This window comes from Oryx dammah, unplaced genomic scaffold (assembly GCF_014754425.2).
Source record: "Oryx dammah isolate SB20612 unplaced genomic scaffold, SCBI_Odam_1.1 HiC_scaffold_27, whole genome shotgun sequence".
Taxonomy (NCBI): domain Eukaryota; kingdom Metazoa; phylum Chordata; class Mammalia; order Artiodactyla; family Bovidae; genus Oryx; species Oryx dammah.
In genome coordinates this window covers 6,538,225-6,559,047 of record NW_024070211.1, presented here as the reverse complement: position 1 = coordinate 6,559,047, position 20,823 = coordinate 6,538,225, and the positions used below count along the sequence as shown (strand labels likewise).

Sequence of the window (20,823 nt, the reverse complement as noted above, 5' to 3'; positions counted from 1 at the left end):
TTCGATCCCTGGGTCAGGAAGATCCCCTGGAGAAGGAAATGGCAGTCCACTCCAGTATTCTTGCCTGGGAAATCCCATTGTCAGAGGAGCTTGGCAGGCTATAGTCCCTGGGGTGGCAAAAAGTAGGACACGACTTAACGACTGAGCATGCAGAAGCTTGTGAACTCCTGGGAGCTTGGGCAAGTCCCTTAACCTCTGAGTCATTTACTTACTCGTTAAAAATGGGAGTGGGCCTAGTGCCTGCTTCATAGCATTTCCATCTGCCCTGGGGCTCACTCTTAGGGCAGCTTTTTTGGGGTAACTTCAGCTCACGTTTCTTATGTGCCCTGGCATCATCCACTCTGGAATCTGTTATCACTTTCCTCTTTCTATCCTACCGCCTCTTCCTATAGATGAAGCCTGTAAATAAACTGTGTACAGTCACCATCTCCAACTTTTTAGCACTCAGATGTGGGATGGGTCCTTTGGGAAGATGGAAAATTCACTCACAGAAGATACAATACCCAAAACTCATAAATATCAGATCCAAGACTGAAACTCTGGTCTTCTGCTTCCTGTCACTGTGCTCGAGGCTATGAGAGATGCAGGGCCAAACAGTGCTCTGCCCCTACCTTCCAGGAACCCTCAGCTTGGCAGGGAAAGAAACCCACAGGCACAGACTCCATACCAGGTGGGATGATGGCATGTGATACATGCCTGAGGTATGAATATTAACTTCAGGAAGGCAGAAGGACATTGCTTAAGACACCCAGGTACTTCTTCAACTGTAGTAAGGGTGGGAATCCTCTGAGGATCATGTTAAAATACAGATATTCTGATTAAGTGGGTCTGGGGTGGGGCCTGAGATGTTTTTCATTTCCAAAGAAGCTCCCAGGCAATTCCAATGCTGCTGATCGACCGACCACACTTTGAGTAGTCATGGTTGAGACATCTAGACTTTTCTCTGCAATATCTTAAGCCTCCCTCCAAATGTCTGGAAATCAAAAGCAGAGGGCTTCCCTCGTGGCTCAGTGGTAAAGAACCTCCCTGCCAATGCAAGAGATATGGGTTCGATCCCTTAGGTTTGATCCCTGATTTGGGAAGACTCCACATGCCATGGAACAACTAAGCCTGTGCGCCACAACTACGGAGCCCATGCCCAGCTACTGAAGCCCAGGAGCCCTAGAGCTGGGGCCCTGCAACAAGAGAAGCCACCAGAAGAACCCCGCACACTGCAACTGGGGAGGAGCCCCGCTCTCCGAAAGTAAAGCCTGAGCCGCAAGGAAGACCCAGCACAGCCAAAATAAATAAATAACAGCCCACGCACCACAACAAAGAGTAGCCCCCCGCTCACCACAACTAGAGAAAGATTGAGCACAGTAACAAAGACTCAGTGCAGCCAAAAATAAAAATACATAAATTGTTTTAATACATAATTTTTAAAAAATAGCAGGCAAGGGAATACTCAGTGGATGATGGAAGTACGTCAAAAGGACACAGAAATCACCTGGTCAAGGCTCCCATTGGGAAAATAAGGACTCAGTAGATCACCCCTCCCCCAAACGGACTAAACAACAACAAAAAATGCAGAACAAAATATCAACCACTATTGATACAATAATGTCAATAAATGTTACTTTGGGGCTATTTAAAGATGGCAGCCTGGGCGGTCTTCAGCACTCACTTCTCCATCTGAATATCCATTGTGCTTCTGATGTCACAGACATTGACAGCAAAGGAAAAAACACAAAACTGAATCTCCACCCTGAATAACCTTACTGTTTACAAAGGAGATGAGTCAGAGTAAACAGCAGAACAACAAGTCTCCAGTTCCCACATCTATGCAGTTCACATCTACGTTCACAAGAGGACACAGGAAAGCATGAATAGGCCTCAGACTGTCGGTCAGCAGGCATCAGGACCTTCCCAACCGGTCTTCCTGTATCCACTCAGGACCTCTCCAATTCACGCTCTCCACTGCACTGACCAGAATAGGCTTTTTGAAACTGCAAATCTGATCACGTTGCAGCCCCCCTCTCCATTACCCACCTTTACAGCCCTCCATGTTTTCCCACTGCTTGTGGCAGAGCCTACAAGGTCCTGCAGTGCTGGCCTCGGCCTCTCCTTGACCCTCTGTGCTCCAGCCACACTGGTCAAGCTGTGCTCTTTACCAGGTGGGCTTTGCATTCACTGTTGTGGTTTAACCTCATGCCCTCCCTAATTTCAAAGATGAAGAGAGTGTGAGCTGTAAGGGAGTTAGTATTAACTCTGCCTCCCCGGAAGGCGTCCTAGGGGCAGAGAATGCTACCTTTGGGTGGGGGGGAGGGGAAGGATGACCTTAGGGGAAACAGAAGCAACAAACAGGCTCACCGGGAATGCTAGGGCCAAAAAGACCTTGAAAACCAGTCAAGATCCTACAATCAGTTTAGATGATTTCAAGCAGAAACCTGAAATACTATAGAAAAGTCTTAGTAGTCTCATCCAGACTACCAAATTTGGTCTTAGATCTGGGCGTCTGTTTTCTTTTTTTTTTTTTGAGCTTGAGACTTAAGTCTCCAAGTGCCTATCTGGTTATCTCCTCCAAGTACCCCACTGGCCCTCTCAGTCCGTCACAAACTGAGTTCACATCTTCTGTTTCTTAAATCCCGTCTTGTCTTTTCTGTTTGTCAACTATTTCCTTACTTAGAACCATCTTTGACCCTCTCCCCTTGTCCTCTTCATCTTATCAGTTATCAGTTCTAGAGTCTCCCTTGCCCAATCCTTCTCTCCACTGCCACCATCAACATTTTCTCTCAGGTGGTTTTTTTTTTTTTTTTTTTTCGATTGATGCAGAGGCCTCATACTCAACTCAAAACACTCCCAACTCAAAACACCTACCTGGACTTCCCTGGCAGTCCAGAGGTTAAGACTCCGAGCTTCCAATCCAGGGGACACAGGTTTGATCCCTGGAGAGGGAACTAAGATCCCACAGGCTGTGCAGTATGGCCATAAAAATAAACACACACCCCCTACCTTCCTTGCATGAGCCATGCATGGCTCTAAGCATCATTCCCTCAGTCATTTTCAGTGGATTTTCACCAGCTGTCCTTCGTCTGACTTTAAAAGTTCCTCTCCACCTGCCTGTCTTTAGTGGTTTATCTGCCACCCTTGCTGCCTCTTATGCTACAGCCAGCCTAAGGGAGGTTATTTGTCCTGTTCTTGCAAACCCCTTTTGACCCCACCCCCATCCCAGTCCAAATCTTACGATTTCTTCGAGGCTCATGTCTTCTATCAAGTCTTCTCTGATCCCCTGTCTGAAAGATATGGTTCCTCAGAATTTCTACAGTACTATGAAATGCTAATAATTTTTACACTGCATTCTACCATGACAAAGATAATTTCTTTGTATGACACTGTCAATATAATCTATTAATTATTGAGCATTTACTAGCTGAGTATCTTGGGCACATTATGTAAATGCCATGCCTTCATCCTTCATTTGTAAAATGATGGAAATAGTTAACACTGAGCTCATACGGTTGTTGTGAGCATTCATTAGAATTACACCTCACACAAAGCACCCAGTTAGTGAATATTAGCTATTGGTATGGGTATGGGGTGGGGGGTGGGAGGGCGGTACTTTATATTGTCTCAACTAACCCTCAGACCCCACTAAACTAGGTTACTATTATTATACTTTTTTTTTTTAAACCTGTGGGTTGAGAACTGGTGGGTTTTAAGTGAAGTTGTGCACAAAAACAAAAAAAAAATTGTGGGGAAATATACATAACAAAAAAGTAGCCATCTTAATCATTTTTAAGTGTACATACAGTCCAGTAATGTCAAGAATATTCACACTATTGTGCAGCCAATCTCCAAAACTTTTCGTTTCGCAAAACTAAACTTCTATACCTATTAAACAATTTCCCATTTCCTTCTTCCCTAGTCTCTATTCTACTTTATGTCTCTATGTATTGTATTATTGTACTGGTTTTACAGACCAAGAAAACCAAGGTTCAGAGAGTAATCTGCTTCTAGGAGACAGAATCTGGACTTGAACTCGGGGCCCCATGCATACTCTGAGTCATTCTGAAGTACGGTTTCACCTCAGACAGCATCTGTGATGCGTTTACCTCCCCCATAACCATCGTGGCCACTGTGTGCCAGGGCCCTCCTCTGGGCCCCTGCGTTCTGCAGCCATTCTCATGGAAGCCTTGCAGTCACTGAGGGGTAGTGTCCTATCTCCCAGCGCCAAGCTGATATAAGACAGATACACTGTAAATCTGGAATCAGGCCTGATGCCTGTCAATAGAGTAAACAATACTAAATAAGCCTGTGGCACATTTTTAATGCAATTGTTTACATTTTTTCAAAGTGTTGACACTCAGGAGAAAACCAGCTGAAATGCATGAGGTCAGAAAGAGCTTCCCAGTCCCCATCACGCTCCTGTCCTCCTGCAGAGTCAATCTGCTGTGCTCACCCCAGTCCACCCCCCATCCCATCTGCACCTCCGCACCAGCATTGCTGAGCCACAGTCAGAGCCAGAGGCAGGCAGGTGGGCAGGCAAAGGGACATAAGAGACCGTGCCTGCTCTGCTTCCTCCCCCTGCCACTCCACCCCCACGTTCTTCCCTCCAACCATACCCAATCCTGACCATTCTGAAACACGCTCTGTCCTTTCACGCCTCCGTGACTGCGCACATGCTGTTCTGGAAGACTGGAATGCTTTCTCTCCCCTCGTTCTCCACCTCCAAGACTCCTACGGTTTTTGTGAGTCTCCACAGCTCCGTTGCCTCTTCTGTGATGACTCCTCCCCTACCCACCTCCCCAAGCTCTGAGTCCGCCCCTCTTTGGAGCAGACTAGTTAGCTCATCGGGGTGCTCTTGAATCTGGACTGAAGTGACCGTCTGTAACTCAGTGTGTCCCCCACGCTCCCAGCTCCTTGTGCTAAGATGAGGCTTCATCTCTGCTCTGAACAGGGATAAAGAGGATTTCGGATCACTGATTTTTATTTTTTTAATGTTCCTGGTATATTTCAAAATGAGATAACAAGATCACAAATATTGAGGCATCTTTTTCAATGTCTAGCAAATGAATACTTCCAAATATAAAAAATTATAATTGTGCTGCTCACAAGATAATTATATGATTTATTAAGATATATTAATAAATATGATTTATTAAACATAAGAAACATACTATTTTATATTATATATTTATATAAATCATATATTGGATTTATACATTATATATACAAGACTTATTAAGATATAATAATTTATAGCGCTCAGTAGGCACAGCAGTCTGTTAATAAGAAACAAGCTTCAGGATATGTAAGGAGGCTTTTTGATCAAATTGATCAGTGGATGTGACATAATGTAAAACCCCATTTGGAGACATTGTCAAAAGCCTAAATTGGAGACCCTGATGAAACTGTTCACCTGGCCCCCTCTCCAGTGGCAGGCTGTGCTGCTGCCTCTGCACACAGTAGGCGCTGACTGTATGCTGAAAAATGGGAACGAAAACAGCTTTCCAAGTTAGTTACTGAAAACCCACCCACAGTACGTATTCATGAAAACAATGAAGTCCTGAACAATGGGGCAGGAAGCCATCTCCTTCTCCAGTGACCCCAACCCTCAGAGTCCAGCTGAAGGCTGCAACCGGAAACCCCTCACCCAGTGTCTTTCTTCCCCGCCTTTCCCACTGCCCACCCCCAGGGGCACCAAACGCACTCACGCTTTCCATCCACTATCAGCCCCCCTTCTTCTCAACCCTCTGGAGGGTCCCAGGTGAAAAAAGAGAAAAGCACTTACTCATAGGAGGAGGCAAGCAGCCAAACTGGGCTTGGAGAGTCGTCCTGCCCCCAGGCAGGCCTGAGGAATAAAAGAAACGGCGGCGAGAGGACAAAGGACTTAAAGCTCTGGAACAAGGGGAAAGAAAAGGCCTAAGAAAGTTTACAAAGCAATCTGTCAGAGAAGGGATAAAAAGGGAGCCCCAACTGAGCCGAGGGCCTGGGGCACTCACCTCACCTTCAGCCCAGTTAGAAACCTGCAAACTCTGAGCTGACCTCTCTCTTCCTTGTCCCAGAGCTTTCCCTGGGAGCATGATGCCTCACCTTGCCGGGTTTTTGGTAGCCCCAAATACTTCTGCTCTACTTGGCTCAACATGCCAGTTCTCTTGAACTCAACAAACTGACTCAACTGCCAGCTCCCTCTGGATTTTCACTGAAACACTCTGGATAATAAGGTCACCAGCAGATCTCCAAAGCTATCTAGCCACTCGGACTTCCCAGATGTTCTGAGCTAGTGAAAATATCCACAGGCTTTCTGAAAGTCTCTCCTGCCACCAAAGGCAGGATTAATAGTAATATCAATGATCATCTGAGTGAGTGCTCTCTCTGTATGGAGTGCTTTAAATCATCTTACTGCTCACCACCACCTTAGGTACGGATCACCCAATTTCACCAGAAAGGGAAGTGGGCCTGGAGCGATTAAATAACTTTCCAAAGGATACGCAGCCTGGATTCCAACCTAGGTCTGTCTGACCCTGATGCCTACACGATTCCCACTCAGGACACCGCCTCTTGGGGATCCTCTACGATTCTATTTTTTTGTGTGTGTGGTTCCCATATTATTTTTAGATGGGGGAGGGATGGTACAATTCTGTGGTATCTAAAAAATTTCTTACCTCACAGTTGGCAGTGTAGAGTGGGGAGTGGGAGAGTTTGCCTCCTGGCTGGGTAGGGTCCTGAGTTCTTTTAAAACACTTGATTAATTAGCCATAAATAACTGGGCACTGGGAACAGGACACTCACTAATAAAAGCGTAGCCTAGAGTCACGTTTGATGAAAAAAATTCAAGTCACTTGGTGGGTGGACATATCTGCAAAACAAAAGCAAAGCCCCTTTCCCAGCCCAGGCAGAGAAGTCTCCTGTACAGTTAGAGACAACAGGCTTCTGGGCACGTGGCCAAGGTTCTGAGGATATTTATAACTTGAAGAGGGTGGGAGTCCCTAATAAGCTGCTATATTCTTTTTCCATCACTTCCCTCTCCAAGGCTACGCGAGCTCGGAGCTCTCCTTCACGCAGAATGCCTGCTTTCCCTAGTGCTCCGCTTCCATTGTCTCATTTTCTCATCCTGGCTGGGGAAAGGGAAGGCTACAAGTCCTTCCGTTCGGAAGAGCTCCAGTTGAATGCAGCTTAGCTGCTGGTGGTATTTCTTGGCTAGCGGCTGTGGTCTCGGAGATCTGCCTAGGAGCCTGTGGTTTCTCTGAGCTGCCCTCAGTCTGATGTTTCGGGAATTCTGTGTCTTTGGGAACCGCCTACCATCTCTGGGCTTTGCCTGCATGTCTACGGATCAAGATCTACCTGCAGATCTAAGATATCCAGGATCTGCCGGTGATTCCTAGAATCTTTCCAAACGTCTGCAGTCTCAAGAGAACTCTGCCTGCGGATTTGAAATCTGTTTTGAGCCCTCTTGGATCTTTTGAAGCCGGAGACCGAACACATCTTTCGCGGGCCAGGAGGTGAGTCTGTTGGTTCCCAATTCGGGTTTTCGGCTTCCTGACTTCAGTCGGTCAGGAGCTGTTAACATCCTGAGAGCCCGCTGGGCTTAGGCCGTTAGAGGCCCACGATCCCATCGACGCGGGAGGCCGCCAGGAACTCTTATCAGGCAAGCCCTCGGGGATAATAAGGATAGACTTTCCGAACCCCGGGGCCCGGCTCGCTCCACCTTACGCGCCCTATAACCCACCCTCTCTTCTGACTCCGCTTCGGCTTTTGCCTCCCCTCCGCTAGGCGCAACTCAGCCGGCCCCTCAAGGGGAGTCCGTTTTAGAAGGACGCGGTCGGACACCCCTACAGGGTTAACAGCGATGGAGCCGAGACCCAGCCGGGCCCTGCCGCGGACCTCACTCTCCTGCGGATGGCCTGCGCGGTGCCTCCTGGGAGTTGTAGTCTGCACAGCGGTGTGAGAATGCCGCGGTGGCTGCTGGGAGATGTAGTGCGTGGGTGGAGCTCAAAGTTCCAGCGCGGCCGCTGAGTCTCCCCGGGGGAGTGGGCGGCTGCTGCTTTCCTCTCCGGCCGGGGTGGTCAGATGAGAGTTAATCCCAGAGGAACCCAACACAGGCCACCACCTGTATTAGGCTCGATGTCGCAGTTAAGCTTAACTTAAGCTCGACTCAAGATAAACTTCTAGGGGGTCTGAGGAGAAGCAGGGCAACCTCTCTGGCTTAATCCGACTGCGCTCTCCAAGAGAAGAAAGTGAAAGATACTCCGCCCTGGCTAGGAGGACGCGCTTTTTTTCTTCACCCTTTTGTTCTTTCCCTCCGTGGCTTTTGGCCTCTTGACTGGCCTTTGTACGACAGAGTGGAACTCCAACTCCCGACAGGCCACGGGGACGGGCGCAGGCGCGCTAAAGGAGCTCTGCCGGCTAGGAGAGGCGGGCCTAATACTCGGCATCTAATTGGCAGAGCGCTTTGGGAGCTTCGCTCGCTGATTGGCCGAGGCAGCTGCCGGAAAGGGCCCAGCCTCGACATGGAGGAGCAGAGGCGTTCTGTGGGCTGGGCTGAGCCTCCTCCCTGAGAGAGCATCGGCTTGACCCCCCGGGTCCAGGAGGGTCCGAGCCAGGGGGTTGTCTTATTAAATTCTGGCAGCTTCCACCCCTTGGTGGCGGAGACACAGAGGGCGGGTCGAGTTTGAGGGTCAGGGAGGAGAGTGACCCGGCCCGGGTTCAGGGCCCTCCCCACCCGCCTGGGCGGCCAGAACTCCAGCCCTGGGGAGTGGGCAGGGCCTGTTTCTGTGCCTCACGCCCTGCTTTTCGCCTCCTTTAGCGCTGTCTGCTAGCTGCTTTTCCTGCTCTCTCTCCTGGGAGGCGAATCCTTGAGCCCGAGATGGCAGCCACCCTGCTCATGGCTGGGTCCCAGGTAAGCCGGGGGTGGCTTCTTGGACCCTGCCTATGCTTAACCACCTCGTCCCCGCGTTTCTTTGCTCTGCAAATCCCTGTGGGAAATTCCCTGGGATTAGTAATTTGCTTGCTTTGCCATTCTGCCTCCAGAGACCCAGTATCAGGACAGTATAGCCACAAACAAGCATTTGTTGAACACCTGCTGTTTGCCTTTCAATACTAGGGAGACAAAGATGGATGGAAAGTGCCCTCTCTGTTTGGTCACAATCTGTAGGAAGACAGATGCATCCGGTTAGCCATGAAACTAGCGTGATAAAAACACTATTTTCTGTAGGAGCAAGGTGCTGTGGGAACCAATAAGTGGGAGTATTCTCTCTGAGGTGAGGGAGGGAGGAGTGGAGCAGAGCTGCGGGATGGGCTCGGGGGTGGGGGGAGGTGCGGGCACTGACGAACAGCTGGTGCTTGAACAGAGTTTTAAGGAATAGTAGGATTTCACTAGTCCGAGGGAGATATTCCAAGAAAAGAGGAACATTGTAGGTAAAGGTATGGAATGATGTAGATGCTCGATGTATCCGGCTGTGGGACCAAAGCAATCTGCTCATAAATTGCTCTCTCCTGAACCACATCTCTTTGTTGCTTACTTATTTCTCCTTTGGACTCTACATATCAGACCTAACGCCTTTTGCCTTCTCAACAATTCCAGCCATGTCTCTCATTTCAAGAAGAAAAATTGGTACTAACTTCCTAGATACCAAGTATTGAGGAAGCAATGTGTGATTTCAGGCACCTGTGACATTTGAAGATATGGCCATGTACCTCACCCGCGAAGAATGGAGACCTCTGGACCCTACACAAAGGGACATTTACAGGGACGTTATGCAGGAGAATTATGGAAATGTTGTCTCATTAGGTAAGAATTCTCTGTCTTTCTCCACCCCACGTTTTTTGAGACTATCAAAAATGCCTTAGCTCTTTCAACACAAACTAGTTACTTGATTTTTAAAGCACCTAATTGGATTTTGGCATGGGCTGAGCCCTCAGGCAGATCTTTGAGTGAGGGAATATCAAGGTCATACCGTCTAGGATGAAAGATTGTTTCTGCACATTTTAGAAACACTCAGATTTCTTGCGCCCTGAATCATTTGCCATTCTCCAGCCTGTTTGTACAGATCACTGACCAAACAGGTCTGACATAATGGTACTTGCCAGGTTATAAATGCCCCTGTAAATGGTGCTTTTACTAGAAGATGAAGGGGTGCTGACCGAGGTTGACAGGAGGGCAAAAGCCACCTTTTTGTGTTTGTTTTGGCTTCAGAGCCCTAGCTTTGCCTCAGGTCCTTTATTTATCCAGAGTAGGTACTTGTCTAGAGATGTTTCAGAGTTGATCGTAGATTTTGAGTGTGTCAGATGCTCTTCCAGGAGAATCCTGAACTAAATGAGATCACAAATTCTATTAAAGAAGGAAGCTAATTTTCTTTAATGGCCTGCAAACCTGTTGTTTCTCTGAGATACCCTTTTGTCTGGGTGCAACTAGAATAAACTGTTCTTGAGCCGAACAGTCTTTTGACTCACTTTGTCTCTTGTTAGGACTTGACAGAAGTTAGCAACCATGTATAGTTCACTAGGTTATCTGCCATTCATTAGGATTATTTCTTTTTCTGAAAGCTTTATCCCCATAGCTTTTAACAAACAAATGGCAACTCTGAAGGGTTTCCTATTTAACCTGGACTCTCTCTGATGTCTCAACTTTCTTGGATCCTTCCTTTAGAAATGCAACTAGAAATGACGCTATCTACCCAGATCTGTTGTAGTCAGGAACCCAAGTATTCCACTTAATCCAACAAAAACAAGAAATGAGAATCTTAAAGAAATGTGAATGTATATGTCAGTTGTCTACCCCAAGGAATGCTTGTTGGAAAGATGGAAACATGGAAATACCAAAAAAAAAAAAAGTTTCTTGCCCAAGTAAGTTTGGGAATAGGTTAAATAATGTTTACAAGACTTCTTTGCCTTCAGACTCCTCAGAACCTATAATCTGGTATCAGGGCATTTTGAATTTCTGAGAAGAGGATGTTGTATGTACCATTTACCAAACTAATTTATCCATGGACCTTTTTCCCCCAGAATACCTAGTAACCTCTTTCTAAAAAGTGTACCAAGACACACAACTTGGAAACTCAGTGACTGGTAGAAAGTTTCTTATACATAGTGACTTTGTATATTCTGATTTTCTTTTAGAGTCTTTACCTAGTCAATGCCAAGAGTATTCTGAGCCAGGCATCTTTTTTGCCTTCTCCAACTGTCTCACTTCTGTTTTCATTAAAAGGCCAGTGAGGGGGACTTCCCTGGCAGTCCAGTGCTTAAGACTGTGTTCTTCCAATGCAGAGGGTGTGGGTTCAATTCCTGATTGGGGAACTAAGATCCCAAAAGCTGCATGGTAAGGCAGGAGAAAAAAAAAGTACAAAAAAAAGCCACTGAAAAGTAGCAAGTAACATTTGGCAGTCATTTTTCTTGTCAAGTGAGACTTGATATAGATTGATAAAAATCTGTTTTTCTTCATGCTAACCCAGTAAGTCCATTTTTTCCCCTAGGAGGTGCTTAGTATATACTAAATAATGCTAATGATGAAGACTTGACAAGTTAAGAACATATAATATATACACACATGCATTCACATGCAAGATATCCAGGCTCTTGGCTTTTAGAAGTTCTAATTTAGAGTCTTTTATATTTTCTTTTATATATATATTTATTTATTTGGCTGTGCTGGGTCTTAATTGTGGCACATGGTTTTAGTTACAGCATGTGGGATCTAGTTTCCTGACCAGGGATCGAACCCTGGTCCCCTGCATTAGGAGCTTGAAGTCTTAGCCACTGGACCACCAGGGAAGTCCCTAGAATCTTTTATATTTTCTATTTCTGGTTTTCTTCTTTTGAAATACCAAGAATGTGTATAATTTGAATAAGGAACCATTAACTGTAGTGATACAAAGCATTAACTTTTATCAGACACCTGGATTTGTATCTTAGCTTCACCATTTACTACTGTCAAACTGTTTGTGAACCACTTCTGTGGACCTTGGATTTCTCATTCATAAAGTAGAAATCATCATGATGCCCGGAGAAGGCAATGGCACCCCACTCCAGTACTCTTGCCTGGAAAATCCCATGGATGGAGGAGCCTGGTGGGCTGCAGTCTATGGGGTCACTAAGAGTCAGACATGACTGAGCAACTTCACTTTCACTTTTCACTTTCACGCATTGGAGAAGGAAATGACAACCCACTCCAGTGTTCTTGCCTGGAGAATCCTAGGGATGGGGGAGCCTGGTGGGCTGCGTCTGTGGGGTCGCACAGAGTCGGACACAACTGAAGCGACTTAGCAGCAGCAGCAGCATGATGTCTGGTGCTCAAGGTGGTTGAGGTAATTCACAGAAGGGACTTAGCACAGTGCCCAGCACACAGCGGATCATTTTTGTGTGTGTTTACCAATAATATTCTTTACCCTTTATTACAGATTTTGAAATCAGGAGTGAAAACGAGGTGAATCCAAAGCAAGAGATTAGTGAAGATGTAGAATTTGAGACTGCATCTGAAAGACCTGTTGGTAATACTGAGGAAAGTCCTGAAAGTGAAGAGGCCTTTGACAACAGGGATAGATCAGAAAGACAGTGGGGAGATTTAACGGCAGAAGAGTGGGTAAGCTATCCTCTCCAACAAGTTACAGATCTGCTTGTCCACAAAGAAGTCCACACAAGCATCCGATATCATATATGTTCTCATTGTGGAAAGGCCTTTAGTCAGATCTCAGACCTTAATCGGCATCAGAAAACCCACACGGGTGACAGACCCTATAAGTGTTATGAATGTGGGAAGGGCTTCAGTCGAAGTTCCCACCTTATTCAACATCAAAGAACACACACTGGGGAGAGACCCTATGACTGTAATGAATGTGGGAAAAGTTTTGGAAGAAGCTCTCACCTCATTCAGCATCAGACAATCCACACTGGAGAAAAGCCTCACAAATGTAACGAGTGTGGGAAGAGTTTCTGCCGGCTGTCTCACCTCATCCAGCACCAAAGGACTCACAGTGGGGAAAAACCCTACGAGTGTGAGGAGTGTGGGAAAAGCTTCAGCCGGAGCTCTCACCTAGCTCAGCACCAGAGGACCCACACAGGTGAGAAGCCTTATGAATGTAACGAATGCGGGCGAGGCTTCAGTGAGAGATCTGATCTCATCAAACACTATCGTGTCCACACGGGGGAGAGACCCTACAAGTGTGATGAGTGTGGGAAGAATTTCAGTCAGAACTCTGACCTCGTGCGCCATCGCAGAGCTCACACGGGGGAAAAGCCGTACCACTGTAATGAATGTGGGGAGAATTTCAGCCGCATCTCACACTTGGTTCAGCACCAGAGAACCCACACTGGGGAAAAGCCATATGAATGTAATGCCTGTGGGAAAAGCTTCAGCCGGAGCTCTCACCTCATCACACACCAGAAAATTCACACTGGAGAGAAACCTTACGAGTGCAACGAGTGTTGGCGAAGCTTTGGTGAAAGGTCAGACCTGATTAAACACCAGAGAACCCATACAGGAGAGAAACCCTATGAGTGTGTGCAGTGTGGAAAAGGATTCACCCAGAGCTCCAACCTCATCACACATCAAAGAGTTCATACGGGAGAAAAGCCTTATGAATGTACAGAATGTGAGAAGAGTTTTAGCCGGAGCTCAGCTCTTATTAAACATAAGAGAGTGCACACTGACTAAGCCCTGTAATTATGACTGGGAAATGATTCATTTGAAGGTCCAATTGCATTTGATATCAAAGAGCTCTCTCAAGACTGAAGCTTCTCTTACTGTACTGACTTTCTTTGCTGTGGGTCGCCATTTAAAACATCACAGAAGACAAGCCACTTGAAATTCTGACCCATGGCTTTGGGAATATTATTCCCTCTTCCAAAATAGTGATCTGTATTCACCCAATACTAATGAATTATTTCATCAAAATCACAAATAACTGGAAGTCTGAAGACCAGGTGATAAATGCTGGTAAATGCTCAGGCCTGGAAATGGAGTAAATCTTTCAAAGTAATTTCTCCCATCCTTGACCCAAAGAGCTATACTAGGAGAAATGTTGAACTGTGATAGGGTGGTCACAGCTGCTTTGGAACAAAACAACCAGAGACTTTACCTGAATTGCCACACCTATTCACTCACCATCATAGTAGCTGGGCACACACATCTTCCCTTAAAAGGGCTTTCTCCTTGAGTTGCTCATGCATTTGTATCTTTCTATCTTCCTGAGAGCAGGATTCTGCACGGTGAAGGCAATGATCATTACTTTTCTCCTCATTGTTTCTAATTAACTTTTTTTAAAGCTTTCCTCTTTGCGAAAGCTAACTGAAGATTCAGATTGAAAGGAAAAATGAGACACAGATTTGGGGACCAAGGCCTCATCAACAGTGGTGATTTTAGCAAGGATGCCCACTGTTGTTATTGCCATTGATCAGAATTTATGAATTTTCTTTGGGGATCACTGTAGGGACTATTGTAGGGAAAATATCTTCAAGGAAAGGTAGGACCATAAGTGATGGTGGAGTGTAAGGAGCAAGTGGAATTGACTGGGGAAGGAAGCATAGAGTTCCTTCCCAAGGAATCAGGTCATTTCTGTGTTCTTTTCCCTCTACCCTTTAAGATCAATTCTTCCTATACTGCTAACTCTAGGATTTGATACGGGCCACATCCCAGTGTTTATCTTAGCTTGCATAAGGGCATGTGTATGTACAGTGAAACGTGTATTCTTTGTTTTTACCAATAGCAGAAACTGAATTCGCACTGAATTAGCATGCTCTTGGGTGATATTGATCATGTGACAGAAAAACCGACATAACTCCAATGTGAGAAATGTCCTTTTGTTCATTCTTTATGAAAAAATTTAAACACTAGTGCTCTTGTGTGCATTCTCCTGAAAGATCTGTATAGAACCAAGCACTTGTTTATATGTATTAGTCTGTTGGAGATAATTACCAAATAGGTTGATTGTCCTAGTCTCAGACTGAATGATCTTCTCTTTGCCCTAGTCACAAGGAATTAATAAACCTAGATAGGAATGTATTTCCATTCTCTCAGCTTACAAATTTAAGTGGTTTATGTCAGCATTGACCCAATTTAAGCCAGTAATGTCAGTTCTCCTTAGCTCAGCTCAAATAGGAATTAAGAAATATCCTGAATGTTGATGCTTATCCAAGCATTTGGGGGTGGGAGTGGGAGGGAATCGATGTCCAGGAATGGGGGCTAGAGTAAGGAATATTTTGTTTTGAGTCTGCCCCAAATACTGTGCTTTATTGTGAGTGTTGTAACATTGGAAAAACTTTTGCCATAACTCTTTGGGACTTGGTGTTAGAAGAGCCAGTGGTCTTTCCTGGGTCGTGTACTATAGTGATTTCTTGTGACCCACTGCCCTGCGGGTCTGCATCCTTTGCAATAACACAACCTCAGAATTAACAATGAAATAATCCACAAAGTAGATGTCTTTCTTTTGGCACTCCTATTTAAATACAGAATTGGGCAGGGAGCATGTTCTTTGTTCTATACGAAATCTAGCTGTGGTTATTCATATTTTAATTGTTGAATGACTTACATGTTCTTGATGACTAAACTCAAACGTGTCTTTTTCCCATATCAGTGTTGCTGATGGTTTTAATGAATATCAAAATTCTGTTGTTTCTGTGAGCCACTAGGGGCATTAGCTTCAGAGTGGCCAGAGAAGACATCATCTCCATGACCTAACTGTATTTTACTCGCTTTTCCTTCCCTATTCTCCTGCCTTACCCCCAGCCTGTTCCTTCTGCTGCTTTTGGCTTCTAAGTGCCCCAGCCTTCTCTCCAGACATGTACACTCCAGTTGGGAAGTTAAAAGGGCAGAGGGCCAGACCAGCTCTATCTCGTCTCTTGCTGCCAGTTGTTGCCCATTTGCTGCGTTGAACTCTGTGTAAAGTTATGCATCAGTCTCTCTTTGCTGAAGCTTTCTGCATGCCTTCTGCTCCCAAGTCTCTGGCTGCTTCTGCACATACCCTGAACACATCGTGCCTGTTTTCTATGATTGTGGAGAGTGAGTGAACAAGTTAAGTATGTAGCACAGTTTTCCTTCTGGTATTGGTCACAGTTATACTAGTGTCTATCTACATCTGTATTATTCTAACAATATTCTGTAATTAAAAGTAAAATTTTTAAAATCAAAAAGCGAAGAATTATTTTAGTAATTCAGCACCAATTCACAAAATAGCTTTTCATCGGATTCATTAAAATTGGGCACAATTGGTTTTTTATCTTGATGCCTTTGTACAGATGTTCTTGGGGGAATCTGGGAAGTGTCTTCACATATTGGTCAGCCTTTTGGATATTGCCATATTTGGGGGAGATGCCAAAACCTTGGCATTTCCTATGAAGATTAGGCTGATGGGAAACAACATGGAAATATTTGGTATGGGTAACTCATTAACTTTGGGGAAGGAAAACAAAAGCAAAAAAAAAAGGAAAAAATGAGGGGAGGCCATATTGCTTTAAGGAGATATTTTTGGGTATCTGTTAATACTAAAACAGTTTCTACTAAGTTAATATTAGGATCCCAGAACAGAGAAATGTCTTAAAAATGGTCAGAGGCTCTCAATTCATGACAAAATTTCACAATCTGCTTAAGGCAGTGATTATTTTCTAGTAGGTTGTGGCCACAATCTTCAAATTTCTTACAAGTAATTTTATCTTGGGAAGCCTTTTTTCTTTTTTTAATGGAAGACCAATTTAGACAGAGGTAGGGAGTAGAAGTGCTTTAAACTGGGGGAAAATATGAAAGAAAAATTTTAATTTACCCTATAGCCAAGACTTGAAAGAGATTTTATAAATTATTAGACTTTTTTTGGGGGTGGGTGGTAAGGGGCTGTGCCACGTGGCTTGTGGGATCTTACTTCCCCAACCAGGGATGAAACCTGTGCCCTTGACAGTGAAAGCTCAGAATCTAACCACTGGATCTCCAGGCAGTTAGCATAAACATTTCTTAAAACTTTTTTTCTCCTTCCTACATGTTCAGCATTTTTTATTTCTGGAAAGGAAAGTTCAAGGAAAATGGGGGAGAAATTGACCTGGCACTTCTCCTTCAGGGTATTTAATATGTTAATATTTCACCATTATTCTAATAGGGGCAGATTTCCTTCTCTGAAATTTTCTCTAGGTGGCTAGCCCTTGGTTAGGGCTGTGCTTCCAGGCCATTAGGACTCCACTGAGTCCATTGAAATGATAATTTGTTAAATGGTTCCGTAGTGTTTCAAAGGTTAGTGTTCCTGCTGAAAAAGGAGTTCCTGTGCCTCAGGAGAAACTTACTCTTTGAAGCATTGGTTAGATACCCATCTCTGTACAGTAGAGGAGCAGCCCACCGGGACCTCCTTATCTCTAGGAGACTTTAAGATAAAAAGGTTGTTAGTGAAAAACAATAGAGGAGTAAAATGGATTGAAGAAAATTACCCTGTAATGACCTAAAATGGTTTCAAGGTGAATCTCATTGTATTTATCTGTTTTCCTAAAAGGTTCATATGCAAAGTCTGTATCATTTTTACCTTCTTCAAAGGTGCTTTTGTTTTTCCCTTTGGGAGAGACAGGCTGGTGATATCAAAATCTCACTCTGAATTTCATAGCATCCCCTGTGGCTGCCTTGTAGACATCACTTGGAAATTACCCAGGCAGACCTGAAACTGAATCTACCACTTTGTTCTATCACCACCATCACCTTTCACCTGCTTCTGTACTTCCAGACTCAGTCATGGTCTAGTCATCCATGCTAGAAACATATATTTCATATTTGAAAACTACTCCTTAAGCCACTCTTCCAAAAGCAATCATAAAAATCAGTTGCATAATTAGTCTTACAGTCATTACCTTAGTCATAGTCATAAGTTGCTCAGTCGTGTCCGACTCTTTGCGACCCTATGGACTGTAACCTACCAGGCTCCTCCGTCCATGGGATTTTCCAGGCAAGAATACTGGAGTGGGTTGCCCTTTCCTTCTCCAGATCTTCCCAACCCAGGGATTGAACCCAGGTCTCCCACATTGTAGGCAGACGCTTTACCGTCTGAACCACCAGGGAAGTCCTGTCATTACCTTGCCACCTCCTAAATATTTCTCAAATCTATCTACCTGCTTTCTCTATTGCCCTCACTTATCATGTAACCTTGGGCAAGTTACTTAGCTTTTCTGTTCCTTGGATTTCCCATCTGTAAAGTGGTGGGTAATTATACCTACCTCACAGAATGGGTCGGGAAGATCCGCTGGAGAAGGAAATGGCAATCCACTCCAGTACTATTGCCTGGAAAATCCCGTGGACAGAGGAGCCTGGTAGGTTACAGTCCATGGGGTCGCAAAGAGTTGGACATGACTGAGAGACTTCACTCACAGAAGTGCAAAGATTAAATGAAATAATAGAGCTCAAAATATTAGTTGCAATTATTTAGACCATCCCCAAGCCACATCCTGCTTACTGAAACAACCTCTTAATGAGTCTCCTCTATTTTCAACCTCCTTCCAACTATTCTCCCTAGCTGCAGCTAGAATGATCTTTCTGAAGGGCAAACCCATTCTTGCCATTCTTCTGCGCAAAACTTTCTCATGCTTTCCATTGCCAGTGGCACTGTGTGTGATGTGTGAGGAAGTGAACAAGACCTGGCCTCTGCTGCCCTCCCGAGCTGCAGTTCTCTGCGCTTTCCCTGCACTTGCAGCACTCTCCAAGCTGCCTCTCCTTCTCTCCACTCTTCTGGTCAGCTTCTCCTCCTCCTTCAGGTCTCCATGCCTGGCTTGTTCCAGGGAACCTTTCCTGATCCCACAAGACTAGATCAGGTGTTTCGGTCCAGTGTTCCCTGGGTTTACCCCAGTCAAAGCACTTTATTCCTGTTTTGTAAATGCCTGTTTACTTCTTTGTCTCCTCCACTAGATTCTGATATCCTCCAAGAAATCATTGTGTGTTGCTTACCATTGTATCTTCAGTCCCTAGCAAATGTTTGACTGAGAATAGGGAGGCAACAAACATGTCTTGGATAAATGAAAGGAGTTGACGTATCAATTTCATTCCCTTTAGTGGGACTGGTGACTTCATTTCTGATTTTTCACTACACAGTTCAGTTCAGCTCAGTTGCTCAGTCGTGTCTGACTCTTTGCGACCCCATGAATCGCAGCACGCCAGGCCTCCCTGTTCATCACCATCTCCCAGAGTTCACTCAGACTCACGTCCATCGAGTCCGTGATGCCATCCAGCCATCTCATCCTCTGTCGTCCCCTTCTCCTCCTGCCCCCAATCCCTCCCAGCATCAGAGTCTTTTCCAATGAGTTAACTCTTCGCATGAGGTGGCCAAAGTATTGGAGCTTCAGCTTTAGCATCATTCCTTCCAAAGAAATCCCAGGGTTGATCTCCTTGCAGTCCAAGGGACTCTCAAGAGTCTTCTCCAACACCACAGTTCAAAAGCATCAATTCTTCGGTGCTCAGCCTTCTTCACAGTCCAACTCTCACATCCATACATGACCGCTGGAAAACCATAGCCTTGACTAGACAGACCTTAGTCGGCAGAGTAATGTCTCTGCTTTTGAATATACTATCTAGGTTGGTCATAACTTTTCTTCCAAAAAGTAAGCGTCTTTTAATTTCATGGCTGCAATCACCATCTGCAGTGATTTTGGAGCCCAAAAAAATAAAGTCTGACACTGTTTCCCCATCTATTTCCCATGAAGTGATGGGACCGGATGCCATGATCTTCGTTTTCTGAATGTTAGCTTTAAGCCAACTTTTTCACTCTCCTCTTTCACTTTCATCAAGAGGCTTTTTAGTTCCTCTTCACTTTCTGCCATAAGGGTGGTGTCATTTGCATATCTGAGGTATTGATATTTCTCCCGGCAATCTTGATTCCAGCTTGTGTTTCTTCCAGTCCAGCGTCTCTCATGATGTACTCTGCATATAAGTTGAAGAAGCAGGGTGACAATATATAGCCTTGACAGACTCCTTTTCCTATTTGGAACCAGTCTGTTCCAGAAAAACGTCTATTTCTGCTTTATTGACTATGCCAAAGCCTTTGACTGTGTGGATCACAATAAACTGTGGAAAATTCTGAAAGAGATGGGAATACCAGACCACCTAACCTGCCTCTTGAGAAACCTGTATGCAAGTCAGGAAGCAACAGTTAGAACTGGACATGGAACAGCAGACTGGTTCCAAATAGGAAAAGGAGTACGTCAAGGCTGTATATTGTCACCCTGCTTATTCACTACACAAGCCACTCATAAAAGAAAGTCTGTAGAAACAGGAGATATTCTGTCATTGAATGTCTGGTGGGGCCTCATGCAAGAGGAAAAAAGGCTCCCAGAGGCTATGTGGTCCTCCCAAGGAAAAACGAGGATAAAATCACCTACTCTTGAAGCGTCAGTATTTGATGAATCATTGTCATCTTTGGAGGGTTATCTAGGATTAGACATTATGGCAACTTTGGTAAAATGTTGCAAGGCAAGCTCTCAATACAGGGAGCTTGGGCAGGATTCTAAACTCCCAACTGTAGATTTGGCTATTGGTCAACCTCTGAATTCTCCAAGCTGATAATTCTCCAAGTTGAGCATTATAAATCAATAGTTGCTGATATTTTGAGGAGGATCCAGATTCCTTTAAGAATCTAATGAAAGTTTTGACTTTTTTTTTTTTTTTTTGAGAGTTCTTTATATATTTTGGATACAGGACTTCCCTGGTGGCTCAGGCAGTAAAGCGTCTGTCTACAATGCGGGAGACCTGGGTTTGATGCCTGGGTTGGGAAGATCCCCTGGAGAAGGAAATGGCAATCCACTCCAGCACTATTACCTGCAAAATTCCATGGACAGAGGAGCCTGGTAGGCCACAGTCCATGGGGTCGCAAAGAGTCGGACACGACTGAGCGACTTCACTTT

The 20,823-nt window shown here is 45.0% G+C and overlaps 1 protein-coding gene and 1 long non-coding RNA gene across 4 annotated transcripts; one reads left to right on the top strand and one right to left on the bottom strand.

Moving 5' to 3' along the window:
• Nucleotides 1–1,385: 1,385 nt before the first annotated feature.
• Nucleotides 1,386–7,412, bottom strand: LOC120855102. Its single transcript, XR_005719142.1, has 4 exons — nucleotides 7,324–7,412; nucleotides 6,645–6,838; nucleotides 5,771–5,830; nucleotides 1,386–5,462 (listed from the first exon to the last, which is right to left on the bottom strand). It is a non-coding gene; the product is annotated as an uncharacterized LOC120855102 (long non-coding RNA).
• ZNF436 (zinc finger protein 436) lies at nucleotides 6,978–16,401 on the top strand. 3 transcript variants are annotated; one of them, XM_040229624.1, is made up of 4 exons: nucleotides 6,978–7,481; nucleotides 8,786–8,878; nucleotides 9,643–9,769; nucleotides 12,375–16,401. In XM_040229624.1, the coding sequence occupies exons 2-4, from the start codon at nucleotides 8,846–8,848 to the stop codon at nucleotides 13,625–13,627; spliced, it is 1,413 nt and encodes a 470-aa protein (XP_040085558.1). In that variant the 5' UTR covers nucleotides 6,978–7,481; nucleotides 8,786–8,845; the 3' UTR covers nucleotides 13,628–16,401. The 3 variants fall into 3 exon arrangements, with proteins under 3 accessions (XP_040085558.1, XP_040085559.1, XP_040085560.1); XM_040229625.1 differs by lacking the exon at nucleotides 8,786–8,878; XM_040229626.1 differs by lacking the exon at nucleotides 6,978–7,481 and having other exon boundaries at nucleotides 7,527–8,878; nucleotides 9,563–9,769.
• Nucleotides 16,402–20,823: the final 4,422 nt, after the last annotated feature.

Bases quoted from the DNA above. Each gene is read 5' to 3' on its own strand.
- ZNF436 (XM_040229624.1), top strand. From the start codon at position 8,846: ATGGCAGCCACCCTGCTCATGGCTGGGTCCCAG. The intron at 8,879-9,642 runs GTAAGCCGGGGG...GTGTGATTTCAG, and splicing joins TGCTCATGGCTGGGTCCCAG to GCACCTGTGACATTTGAAGA. The intron at 9,770-12,374 runs GTAAGAATTCTC...CCTTTATTACAG, and splicing joins TGGAAATGTTGTCTCATTAG to ATTTTGAAATCAGGAGTGAA.